Genomic DNA, 12,032 nt, shown 5'->3' with positions numbered 1-12,032 from the left:
TGTATTTTCCTACGTGCCTCCTGGTTTCCTTGGGCGGGAGGCGAGCCTGGAACTGGGAGCTGGGACAGGGTCCCTAGGCAGGGTCATGGGGTGTCTCCAGTCCCCTAAGGTGAATGGAAACTCCCAGCTGAGGCCTGGCTTTGGGGCACCCCTGGAAGGGCAGTGGGGGAGCACAGAGACCCGGGTCTGCATCAGCCCTGCCATGAGCCTGGCCACCTTGAAGCTGAGGGCTGACACCGTGGGGTAGGAGGTGCACCTCTGACCCAGGGACCCTGCTGCGTGATGGAAGAGGGGTTCCCCAAGGGCACTTTAGGGGAGCAGGTTTCACCAGTCTCGGGGAGGTCTCTGGGTTTGCAGGAGGTACCCCGTTTAACATCCTGTGCTTTTAAGACTGACTCCAGGGACAGGCCGACAGGACTTGGGGCTCACACAGATGACCTCTCCTAAGGGTTCAGCAGACAGGATTAAAATCATGGACCGGAGGCCTGGGGACGGCGGCCAGGAGAGGAAGTGGCCGGGAGGACAAGAAGGCCTCCGGGTGGGTCATCCACCTGATGCCCGAGTGACCCACCTTGCCTGACTGGCCTCTGGCTGACTGGGCCTAGGCTACACAGGTTACACTCTTCAGACCAAGATGGAATTCTCTCCTAACTGGGAGCCCTCCACTGGGTGACCACCGCCGCCCCCACCCCCAGCCCAGTGAGACAGGAGCAAACCCTAGGGAGAAGAGAGCTAGTAGGCCCCTGTTCCAGGAATTTAGCTGGACCCTCTCTGGGGAGGGAGTAACTGGGGGGAAGTCCTAGCTGGACCCCTTCCTGGGTGGGGGGTAACTTGGGGGAGGTCCCAGCTGGAGCCCTTCCTGGGTAGGGGGGGTAACTGGGGGAGGTCCCAGCTGGGCCTCTGCCTGGGTTGGGGTAACCAGGGGGAGGTGTCCCCCTGTAACCCTGATGGGTACAGCAGAACTGGGAGACTGGTGCTTGTGGGGGCAGAGGACAGGCCCCCGCAGCCTGCACAAGTGTGGGTAACACACAGGTGCGCTGTTCTGGGCACATGAGGTCTGAAGGCCTGCTGGGCTCACACAGGCGCAGCTCTAGACAGAGATCCTCCGACCACAGCCGCTGTGCTGGGGACACAGCTGCAGCTGATGGCAGCCGCACATGATGCTCTAGATATTCCCCAAGCAGGCCTGGCACTCACAGAGACTTGATAGTGGGTCCTGATCAGAACGGTACATTCCTAGAAATTTTGCATAAACTCTTGCGAAGCAGCTACTTAGCGGTCAAAGGATCCCTCCTCGTCCACCTGCCTGGCCCTCGGCTGGGCCTTGAGGCTGTCCTTCCTCCTCCCCTGCACAGACAGGGGGCGTGTGGCCGCCTGTCAACACACGCTCGTGTGTACACAAGGGAAGGAGCCGCCAGGACAGCATTCAAGGGCTCAGGGAGGCTGAGCCATAGGCCAGGAAGAGGAAATTACAAAAGGAGACTGAAAGAAATATAATCGAGGGAGAAAGGTCTCCAGTGCCCCAGCCCCGTCCGATCGCATCCGTGCCCTCCCTCCTCTGGAGCGTCAGAGCGATTGTCTGCAGCGAGTTAAACCACAGGCACCCGGACACGGTTTCCATGGCAACCCCTCCCGGCTCTAATTCAGCACTGAGTTAAAAATGATATCAAATAATTGGAGAGAGCAGGAGAGCACAGCCAGCAGCCTGACCCCCCGTGCCTTCCCTTCACCGGGCGTTCAGGTGTGCGGGAGCTGAGATGACCACGTCATAGAGGGGGGCAGGTGGGCCACAGACTCAGCCAGGGCCCTGGGATCAGCAGCCCAGGTGAAGGACAGAAAGGGACAGAGCGAGTCCTTCCCGCATGCCCTGCTGCACAGCCTCAGGACACCTGTGACACACATATTTGTGAACGAGGGTGCTGAGCAACCAGACCCAGCCACTTGCTCCCGCTTCATCCAGATGTGGGCGGCACCGTACACCCCTTGCTGGGGCGGGCAGCCTGCCTGCCTGGTGGCTCCTGCCTGTGCTGCACCCTGCACCCAGCCTGGGGGAGAAGACGTGAGGGTCCCGACCCCCAGTGCTGGCCCCCAGCAGCTGAGTCCCCCATAAGGCAGGTGCCCAACCCCAGCACACACAGTGGTGAGACCCCAAGGACCTGGCAGGTCCGAGCCATGGAGGTTGGATGCAGGACCCTCATCACGCAGGCCTCATGGCTCTCAGACAACTATCAAGGAGGCAAGGACCTTCCTAGGCTCCAAGAAGTTGGGGCAGCCTGCGAGTCTCCCTGGGCGCTCTCGCAGATTTTGTCTCCAATGGCAACACAGGGTTGTGATCCCACGCCTTCAAGAGGTGATCTGAGCTTAAATTCTAGTTCATTAACTATTAGCCGTGAGGCTTTGGGCAAACAATGTTTCTGGGTCTCAGTTTCCTCATCTGTAAAATGGAACCAAACCTGATCACCCCAGGGCTGGATGAGAACTGTCACGGAAACACTGGGCTTGCGTAGGGGCTCAGACTTCAGGGTCCGAGTTGTAAGCCCCCTCTTCCCTTTGGTGGACAGTGGAGGCGGGAGCAGCACGCAGAGGGTGGGAAGGAGTTCTGGGTGGTCTCTGTCCTGGGTGACCTCGAGCAGATCTCTTCACCTGTCTGGGCTTTACTTTATGCATGAATACTGTTAGATCTGAGGCGTCACGGTTTTATAAACAGAGTGACTCAGGAAGACTCCCCTCACTCCCCGGCCCCACATTTCATCTGTACAGACTGGGGCCTTGCAGACCACACGCAGGGCCTCCTGCAACATCTGAGCCTTGCTCTCGACTCTGTTTCCCCGCCGCCCGGCCTTGCAGCCCCGGGGCAGCCCCTACCTGCAGCGATGGCCGTTCTGTTGTCCACGCTCACGGCTACGGCTGTGCTCACTGTCACCACCGCAGGCTTGCTGGGACTTTCTGGGGGAAAAATTGCCAAGTCACATTTTTAGCACCTGAGGGGGAGCCGAAGGTGGGGCGGGCTGGGGACAACAGTAAACACCATGTTCCCCGAGCGAGTGGGGGGCTTCCAGAGGGCTGCCTGGTACCACCCACCTCTGGTCTTTGTCGAGTGTCTCCTACATGTGCCCTAAAGGCGGGGTGCCGCCCACCTCTCCGTGCAGCTCTGAAGCTGCCAGGTGGTCCCTGCCCCTCTGGATGGTGTAGCATCGCCAGGTCCCCGACTGCGGACTGGCCTGCCTGCAGCTGCCCGCTGGAGCCCAGGGACCCTGCTGGAGCCCACCCAGGGACTTGTGTGGCATCTCAGCACCCTATTGAGTGGGAGACGGGGTGTGTTCTCGGACAAGGTGCTGGCTGACCCTGGGTTGTCCTTCATCAGTCACGTGAGTCAAGGTGACAATGACAGCCCCTTCGGGAAGCAAGATGCCAGGGCTGCATGGGGCCCAGAAGGCCGGCTGGTGTCTGACACATCCACAGAGCCCCCATAAACCCTGAGGGCCTCCACGTCACCGCCCGCTTGGCAGCTGTGCTCTGGGGACTCGGCCAGGCTCCGGGGCCCGCCTGGAGGTGGCTCCCCGGCTCCGAGGAGAGCCAGGCTGCCAGGTGCAGCACCAGCTCGAGCTCTGCATCCGCACAGAGCTTCCACGCTGAGGGCTGTGGACGAGTGCACCCGTGGCTCCTGGACTTCACGTCCCTGGACCTGCTCTTCAGGGAGCTCTTGTCCACGGGGTCAAGTTCCTCACTAAGATTCCCGAGAAAGAGGTACAGTTTTCTCACGTGCTCTCCTGTTACAATGTCTTTCATCAGACGCTGCTTGAAACAAATAGATCCTGAGACTCCCAGTGTCAGCCGTGAGGAAACTTAAATCAACCACTGGTTTCTCCTATTTGCTGTTTCCAGGCCAGCACCACCCGTCACACCTTGCTGGGACCAAGTATCTCACAGAAACGGAAAGTAACTCTGATTCTAGGAACTGACTCTACGGAAGGTGGTCCTGGGATCTAGGAATTCGCTATGATGAAGACCCACGGGAACACATGTCTCTGCATGGGTGGCCGTTTCTCTCCCTCCTTTTCTCTAAAACGAAAGCCGGCTTCCCCCACTTCCTTCTAGAAATGTCTGGAGGATACTGATGGGATGACCCCCGCAGGCTCCACCGGCTGCAGGCTGCTTCCAGGACAGACTCCCTGTGTGTGTTCCAAGGGCTTGGAAGGGACACCCGCGTATGGGTGGGGCCCTGATGACACGGTCTCTGGGGGTGTTGGGGATCTTAGCATCTGTGTCATTGGGCAGCTACCCGGCCCGACACCTGGCTGCATGAGCCAGCTATCAGGGGGTGGAGGCAGGGCCTGGGGCTGACCCCAGAAAGGGGGCTGTGGGTACGGAGGCCACAGGCCTGAGCCGCCAGGGCTCTGGTGAGACCCTGTTCCGTGCTGGCAGTCTTAGCACCAACTGCAAGAGATAGCTCAGCTCAGGCAGGGCTAACCCTGGGGTCAGGCAGAGGGTTGAGAGTCAGCCTGGGGAGGCGGGCCTCCCCTCACCCTGCAGCTGAACCCCGCTCGCCTTCTTGGGGTCACCCATTATACAGGTTGTTTTCTCTCTCTGCAGTGGGTGGGGAATGTATGAGGGTCCCCTTGCTGGTCCCCAACTCTCCCTCCTCGCCGTGCACTCAGCTCTGCCCACCACCCTCCTGTCCCCTGCCCCCCAAAGCTACTAGGAGGCCCGTTCTGGTGACAGTATGGACAGGAGGGAGCCTGTCATCCTTGGGGGTTGGACAGGGTGCCACCCCAGAACCTCTGAGGACCTCACGGACCTCCCGCTCTAGACCCATGGGAAGGAGGAGGTGCTCCTGAGGCTTCGGCTCCACGAGGGAAGGGGCCTCTCATGGGTGCTCGCTGGGGTCACAGCCTGCCTCCTGCCCCACCACCGCCTTATGCACGGTGAAGTGCAGTGAGACCCTGGCCCTGTGCCCCTCTCCCCCCAACTGTGTGGTCCTGGTGAGCCTCAGACTCTCCCTGTGTAAGAAGAGGCCGTGCACGCCAGATGAGCTACATGTGGATAAGCATACAGTAACGCGACGGGAAGATGGACGGGAAGGCATCTGGAGGGCGGCCGTAGGAGGGGCCTGGGCCTCCCCTGCCCCAGCTCAGTGGGCCAGCTCTCGCTGGGCTGCCTGAGGGTGGTGGTGGTGGTGCTGGTGGACACGCACCTTGGAGGGAGGACAAGCCTCCACTCCAAGTTGACTCCCAGCCGCCCTCCTCCCCTTTTCTCCACTCCTGCCCCTTCGGCTCACTCGGCCTGGTGGACGTGGATACTCCCAGGCCCTCTTGCTCACTGTGCAGGGTCAGAGCCCCAGAGGGGACTCGTGGACCCTCTCTGGACCATAGGCTCTTCAAGTGGGAATCAAGAGAGTGAGATTTTGCGCTTCCGGGGTCCAGTCTGTCCTGAACATTGTGCGGCTTGCTTGGGGCTCTGTTGAAGCTGCTTGGCTTCTTTTCTGGGCCATCTCTTGCAGTGGGGGCTGGATTAGGGGTTGGAGGCTGCAGCTCTGAACCCACCCCTGCAGCCCTTGGACGAGCAGGCCTGTGCTGGCTGGGGCCTGAGGCCCATTCACCACCCTCCTCAGGCCCTTCAGCCCTCAGTGACCTGGCAGCCGGGAGGCACCCTGTTATTACCAGGAGTGGCTGAGGGGCTGGCTGGGGCTCAGGGTTGCCCTCCTGGGAGACGTCAACAGCCCAGCCCTCTCGTCCCCTCTGTGGAATAAAGTCTGTTTCTTTCATGGTATGAGCGTCTGTTAGAGACACTCAGAAGTTTAGAAATAGAAAATTCTTAGAGGCCAACTGTCCCAATAGCCTCCTATGCAGAATCTGGGCTGGAATCCAGCCCTTTCTGACTTTTGGGTCAAACCTCTCTCCTTTGTTCTAGCTTTTAAATGGCATTGTTGACTGCTGACCAGGGAATGAAAGGACCCACCCTGGGTGTGGGTGGAGGCCAGTGGGGAGGGGACCCCGAGATCTGGATGGTTGTCTTGTATCCCTGGGGGGAGGGGGGATGCCCTGGCCGTGGAGCTCTGGACATGGCTTACCTGGTCCTTCTGCCGAGCGGAGGTTGAAGACCATGCTGCCGGGAGGATGCTCTGCGGCCTGGCGGTACCAAAGAGGGAAGTGGTCCAGGGTGAACATGCTGTCCTCGTCCGCCGGAGTCAGGAACCTCCTGCAAGGAAAAAGACCTGGCACGTCCCCTAGATCCGGGAGCACGGTCTTCCCTGTCTTCTTGTTCTTACAAGGTCACCGTGGCCAGGCCAGGGGAGCGACTCCCCTCTGCCTTGGTGGAGGTATAGGCAGGACAGATTAGCCCCTGAGCGGGCATTGTCCCAGACGATGCTCCCTGGCACTTCCAGCCTTTTCCAGAATCAGATGCTGGTGCATCAGCAGGCACAGCGCGGGAAGAGCAGGGGTTCTGCCTAATGAAAGGCCTTCATCGCCCTGTAAACTGCTCGTGTTTCTTCTGGATAAACACCTTGATTCCTCTGTTGGGTAATTAGCATGTCTGCGGGAGGAAACCATACAGTCGCAGGGGGGCTCATTCGTGTCCGTCTCTGCTCTTTACGACATGCTGGTGGGGTGGTCCCAGATTGGGTGGGATTCTCCTGGAATTCAGGCTTTACCAGCAGTGGGCTTCTCAGACTCAGCACTGTAGACATTTGGGGCAGACACCATCATGGGCCGCCCCCTGCACTGAGGGGTGCATGGCTGCGCCCCTGGTCTCTACCCACTGGCTGCTGGTAGCAAGCCCCTCTCCCCAAGCTGTGACAACAGAAGTGTCTCTGGACATTGCCTGGTCAACCTGGGGTGGGAGTGGGAGGCAGAATTGTGGGCTCAGGGCAGGGGGTACGTGGTCAACAAGGATGGCACGACCAGATCCAGCCGGTCACTCAGAGACGCATCCCTGTGGGGGCCCACATCTGCTCCCCTCTTGGGGTGACGTCTCCCTCCTCTGCTGGGGACCTGTCCAGGGTGGTTTGAGCTTGGGTAGGAGGCAGGTTTCTCTGGCTCCCCAGTATGTCAGCCCCAACTCTTCGTCCCCCCCACTCCTGGAGTCCAGCATTAGGCTGCTCACTAACCACAGTGACACCCCAGAGACTCTGCTCCCGGTGCCTGGCGGGACTCACTTGTCAGAGACCTTCTCGGAGCCCACGAACAAGCTGCTTCTGAGGAGGCCAGCCCGGGTGCCCAGGAAGGCCATGTCCACCACTTGCTCGGACTCGCTGTGGGCAGACAAAGCAGGTGGCATCACACTGGGCCAGGGCAGGCGCTGGGGAGGATCCACAGGCCCCTCCCAGAGCCAGGTCCTGCGGTCGATCTCTCGGGGGCTGCCGGGCACTGGCTTTTGCTGTTGCGAGACCCCCCTTGCTCGGGGCCCCCTGGGCCTCTGCCCGCTGCGTGCACTCAGCTTTGGGGCAGCGGCTGACTCTGGCAGACAGAAGGAACTCAGGAAGAGAGGTTTTAGCCCCAGGACTTAAGGAAAGTAACTCCTTGTTCCCAGCGCACACTCAGCACCATGTCCCATGAAGCCGGTTTCACATATTTGCCTTATTCCTGAGATTGGGGAGGAGCAGACTTCCACATCTATCCAGAGAAGTCCGGGCAAACCAAGATCTGGGGAGGGCCCGTGGGCTGGAGGGCTCTGAGCCTTCTCACAGGCCCAGAGTGGCCCTATGGGGATCACGCCACATGGGAAGTCATCACTTTTTTAAAAATTTCAGCTGTTTTTTAAAAATTTACCTTTTATTTTTTGGCCACACTGTGCAGCACATGGGATCCTAGATCAACAAGGGTTCGAACCCACGTCCCCTACATTGGAAGTGTGGAGTCTTAATAACTGGATCACCAGGGAAGTCCCAGATTTCAGCTTTACTAACGTATAACTAACATAAAATTGTAAGGTAGTTTAAACATGTGTCATGATGATTTGATACATTTATATATTGTGAAAGGATTCCCTCCATTGTGTGTGCATGTGTGTATGTGTGTGTGCACGTGTGTGCATGTGTGTGCGCATGTATGTGTGCACGTGTGTGCGTGTGTGCACGTGTGTGTACGTGCACGCGTGTTTGTGCATGTGTGTGTGTGCATGTGCGTGTGTGCATGTGTATGCATGCATGTGTGTATGTTTGTGTACGTTTATGTGTGTGTGTTTATGTGTGTGCGTGCGTATGTGTGTGCATGTGTGTATGTGCATGTGTTTTTATGTGTGTGTATGTGTTGTGTGTGTGTGTGTGTGTGTGTGTGCATGTGTGTATGTATGTGTGTGCGTGTGTGAACATTTACGTTCCACTTTCTTTGCTCATCTCAGTCACAAAACCCAGGGTTCTGAGTAGAATCACCACCCTCAGCCCCTACTCATCTTATGAGGTCTGTCCCCTTCTCCTGTCTCCTCCCCCACCGCCCCTCCAGCCCCCAGCAATCACTTTTTCACTGTTTCTGAGTTAGTTACCTTTTTAAAAAAGATTCCACATGTAAGTGATACTACACAGTATTCACGTGCCTCTGTCTGGCTTATTTCATTTAACATACCGCCCTCTGGGTTCAGACATGTCATTGCAAATGGCAAGATTCCCTTCTTTTTCCAGGCCGAGTGATAGTCTGTTGAGTACATACGCCACATCTCCTCTTTGTCCGTTCATCCACCAGTGGACGCTGAGGCTGTTTCCATGTCTTGGCTGCTGTGAACAGCACAGCAGCGGACAGGCGCGTGTGGACATCTCCCCAATGGCCTGTCTTTGCTTCCTTTGGATAAACGCCCAGCAGTGGGGTTGCTGGATCGTGTGATAGTGCTGTTTAAATTTCTGGAGGAGCCTCCGCATTGTTTTCCATAGCGGCAAAATCAGTTTACATTCCCACTCACTGTGCACAACGGTTTCCTTTTCTCCACATCCTCACAAACACTTGTTATCACTTGTCTCTCTGATAATAGCCATCTTCCAAAGATGACCGAGATCTTTTTTTTCAGTATTACAGTGAACCCAGGATTTTAACGTGTTCATTGTGCTCTGATCCACAGCTGCTGTTACCACATCTGCTGCCTCTCGCCTGGTGGGTCCACTCGTGCTGTCTGCCTGCCCCTCGTCTGGCCGGTGAGAGCCTCTTCAGTTTGTCTCCAATGTCCTGTGAGCACAACCTCCTTAGTCTTTACTGACTTGCACTTGGGATGATGAGATGCCCCCGGCTCATTCTGTCCACCTCCTGCCCCGGTCCTGGAAGCAGACACTTCTCCAAGGGTCACTGGCTCATTTCAGCGAGGGCTTCTTAGAGTGGACACTGAAACTCCACGTGGTTGGGTCTGGGGTGCTCATTGAGGTCGGCCCTTTCAGTGGACAAGGATCTCCTCTTTGTTTCTTTCAGGGAAAATACATCGTGAGTTCATTGATATTTCCAGTCCATATTTAATGTTCCATCTAAACTTCTTTGATTTAAAAAATCTGCACCGTGGGGCTTCCCTGATGGTCCAGTGGTTTAAATTCATCTTCCAGTGCAAGGGCTGCTGGTTTGAGCTCTAGTCAGAGAGCTAAGATCCTGCATGCCCCGGGGCCAAAAAACCAAAACACAAAAACCAGAAGCGATATTGTAACAAATTCAATAAAGACTTTAAAAATGGTTCACATAAAAAAAACAGCTTAAAAATATTTGTGCCTCTTTTCTCATTGGCTGAAAATCTTGTTCCTAACAACATTAATGACACTATTTGCTCTGCTTATCCATGTAGTTTGGAATAACAGTGCCAATAAATATAGTGTCTAGAAATGTGCTTATGGAACACAGTTTTTAAGATTTTCATTTGTTTAGAGTTTACAGTTCTGTGCTTTCAAGTCTCTCGACAGAAGTCCCTGCTGTGTGGTTATTGATTCACAGCCAGGTTTGTTTCACTTGCTTTCAAATTTTCAGAGTTTATTTTTTAAATTTAATTTCATTTTATAATGACATGATTTACACAGTCCCAGAGTCAAATATGCAAAGTAAACCATGTTCAGAAGAATCTGTTTCTGTCTCCACCCCTCTGCTCCTTCCTTCTTCTTATTAGTAAGCTTTTTGCTCGCTCGTTTATTCTTCCATTAAAAAAATGTAAGCATAGATATGTAGGCACGTGCATGCACATGTTTCTCTATGGAGTTTGATGTAATCCCACTTGTCGGCTTTTGCTTTCGTTGTACTTGCCTGCAGAGACAGATCTAGGAAGATCTTGTCAAGACTCATGTCTGGGCTTCCCTGGTGACTCAGTGGTAAAGAATCCGCCTGCCAGTTCAGGAGATATGGGTTCGATCCCCGATCCAGGAAGTTTCCACCATCTGTGAGGCAACTAAGCCTGGGTTCCACAGCTGTTGAGCCTGTGCTCTAGAGCCTGGGAGCCACAACTACCGAAGCCCGAGCACCCTAGAGCACTACAAAAGAGAAGTCACCACAGTGAGAAGCCCTGAGTACCATAAATAGAGAGCAGCCCCCGCTCTCCGCAGCCAGAGAAAAGCCTGCACAGCAGCGAAGACTCAGTTTATCCAAAAATAAATAAATAAATACCATTATTACTTTTTTTTAAAGACTGATGTTAAGAAGCACACTGCCTATGTTTTCTTCTAGGAGTTTTATGGTTCCAGGTCTTATATTTAAGTCTTTAATGCTTCTAAGTTGATTTTTGTTTATGGTGTGAGACAGTGGTCTATAATTTCTTTTCTTTTCTTTCTTTCTCTTTTTGTGTGTGGCAGTCCGGTTTTCCCGACAACATTTGTTAAAGAGACTATCCTTTCTCCAGTGTATATTATTTGTTCCTTTGTCAAGTAGGAGTTATCCACGTATTTCTGGGCTCTCAGTTCCGTTCCATTGATCCATGTCTCTGTTTTTCTGCCAATACCGTGTTCTTTTGATTACCCCAGGTCATCTTTCCTGACGTACTCCCTGGTCAAGAATATTTGCTCCTCAATGTCCCCCTGACATTAAAAACATCAGCTAATTTCTGAACTTGGAAACATAAAGACTGTGACTCTTCTCACCAAACCCAATGACCCACCCCCCATGGTCGAAGGCAGGACAGTACAGGGGGCCAAGAGTCCAGACTCTGAAAACACGCTGCCTAGTTTTGCCTCTGGCTCTGCCACTAATGAGGCAGAGGACCTTGGGCAAGTTGCTTATCTCACTCGGCCTTGGTTTCCTCATCTGTAAAATGGGGATAATGATAGGATCTATTTGTCAGGTTGTTGTGAGGATCAAAGGGCTTCATGTACACTAAGTACTTGGAGCAGTGCTGGCCCACCATATCCTTCATTCTTTAGTTTCATTTAATTTCGAATAGATAACACAGGGCTTCCCAGGTGGCTCAGATGGTAAAGAATCTGCCTACCAATGCAGGAGATGGGGGCTTGATCCCCGGGTCAGGAAGATCTCCTGGAGGAGGGCGTGGCAACTCACTCCAGTTATTCCTGTCTAAAGAATCCCAAGGACAAAGGAGCCTGGTGGGCTATAGTCCATGGGGTTGCAGAGTAGGACACAATGGAGGGACTGAGCATGCACACATATTCACATGGACTCAACATGGTACCAAAAATTATATAGAGAAAATCTCTCTGTCCTGGGGTCAGTTGTCTGTGCTTTTACCCAGAGCAGCCAGTGAGGACTGTTTCCTACACAGTCTTCCATAGATTTATATATGTACACATTCCCCCTACCTATTATGTTTCTGCCCCTTTAACAGAAACGGGAGCATATCACCATGCACTGTTCCACGTCTTGCTTTTTTAATTAAGTGCTTGTTCCTGTAAGATTCTGTTGGTGTTTTCAAGAGGAAGCACTGATTATTAAACGTCTAGGAGAGATCTGACATCGCTGGGATGTGAATGTTGACTCTTATTGTTCAAGAACAGGTGTGGCCCCTGCGTCCTTCAGCTCAGCAGTGCCTAACCCCCTCCTGGTACTCATGTGTGCACTCACACACTCACATCTGTCTCTTCTTTCCACCTTCCCGTGAGACACCAGAGCCCCAGGTGAAGAGGAGCAGAGGGA

General features: G+C 54.6%; 1 protein-coding gene across 1 annotated transcript in view; it reads right to left on the bottom strand.

Annotated features, from left to right (window-relative positions):
• CACNA2D4 (calcium voltage-gated channel auxiliary subunit alpha2delta 4) overlaps positions 1 to 12,032 on the bottom strand; it is a 66,433-nt gene that overhangs the window by 27,226 nt on the left and 27,175 nt on the right. The window contains exons 25-27 of the mRNA XM_005895198.2: positions 7,157 to 7,252; positions 6,071 to 6,198; positions 2,866 to 2,946 (exon numbers count right to left, since the gene is read on the bottom strand). Coding sequence (XP_005895260.2) covers positions 2,866 to 2,946; positions 6,071 to 6,198; positions 7,157 to 7,252 — 305 coding nt within the window. The remainder of the gene's footprint in view (positions 1 to 2,865; positions 2,947 to 6,070; positions 6,199 to 7,156; positions 7,253 to 12,032) is intronic.

This window comes from Bos mutus, chromosome 5 (assembly GCF_027580195.1).
Source record: "Bos mutus isolate GX-2022 chromosome 5, NWIPB_WYAK_1.1, whole genome shotgun sequence".
NCBI classification, from domain to species: domain Eukaryota; kingdom Metazoa; phylum Chordata; class Mammalia; order Artiodactyla; family Bovidae; genus Bos; species Bos mutus.
This window is presented reverse-complemented; position numbering and strand designations above follow the sequence as displayed.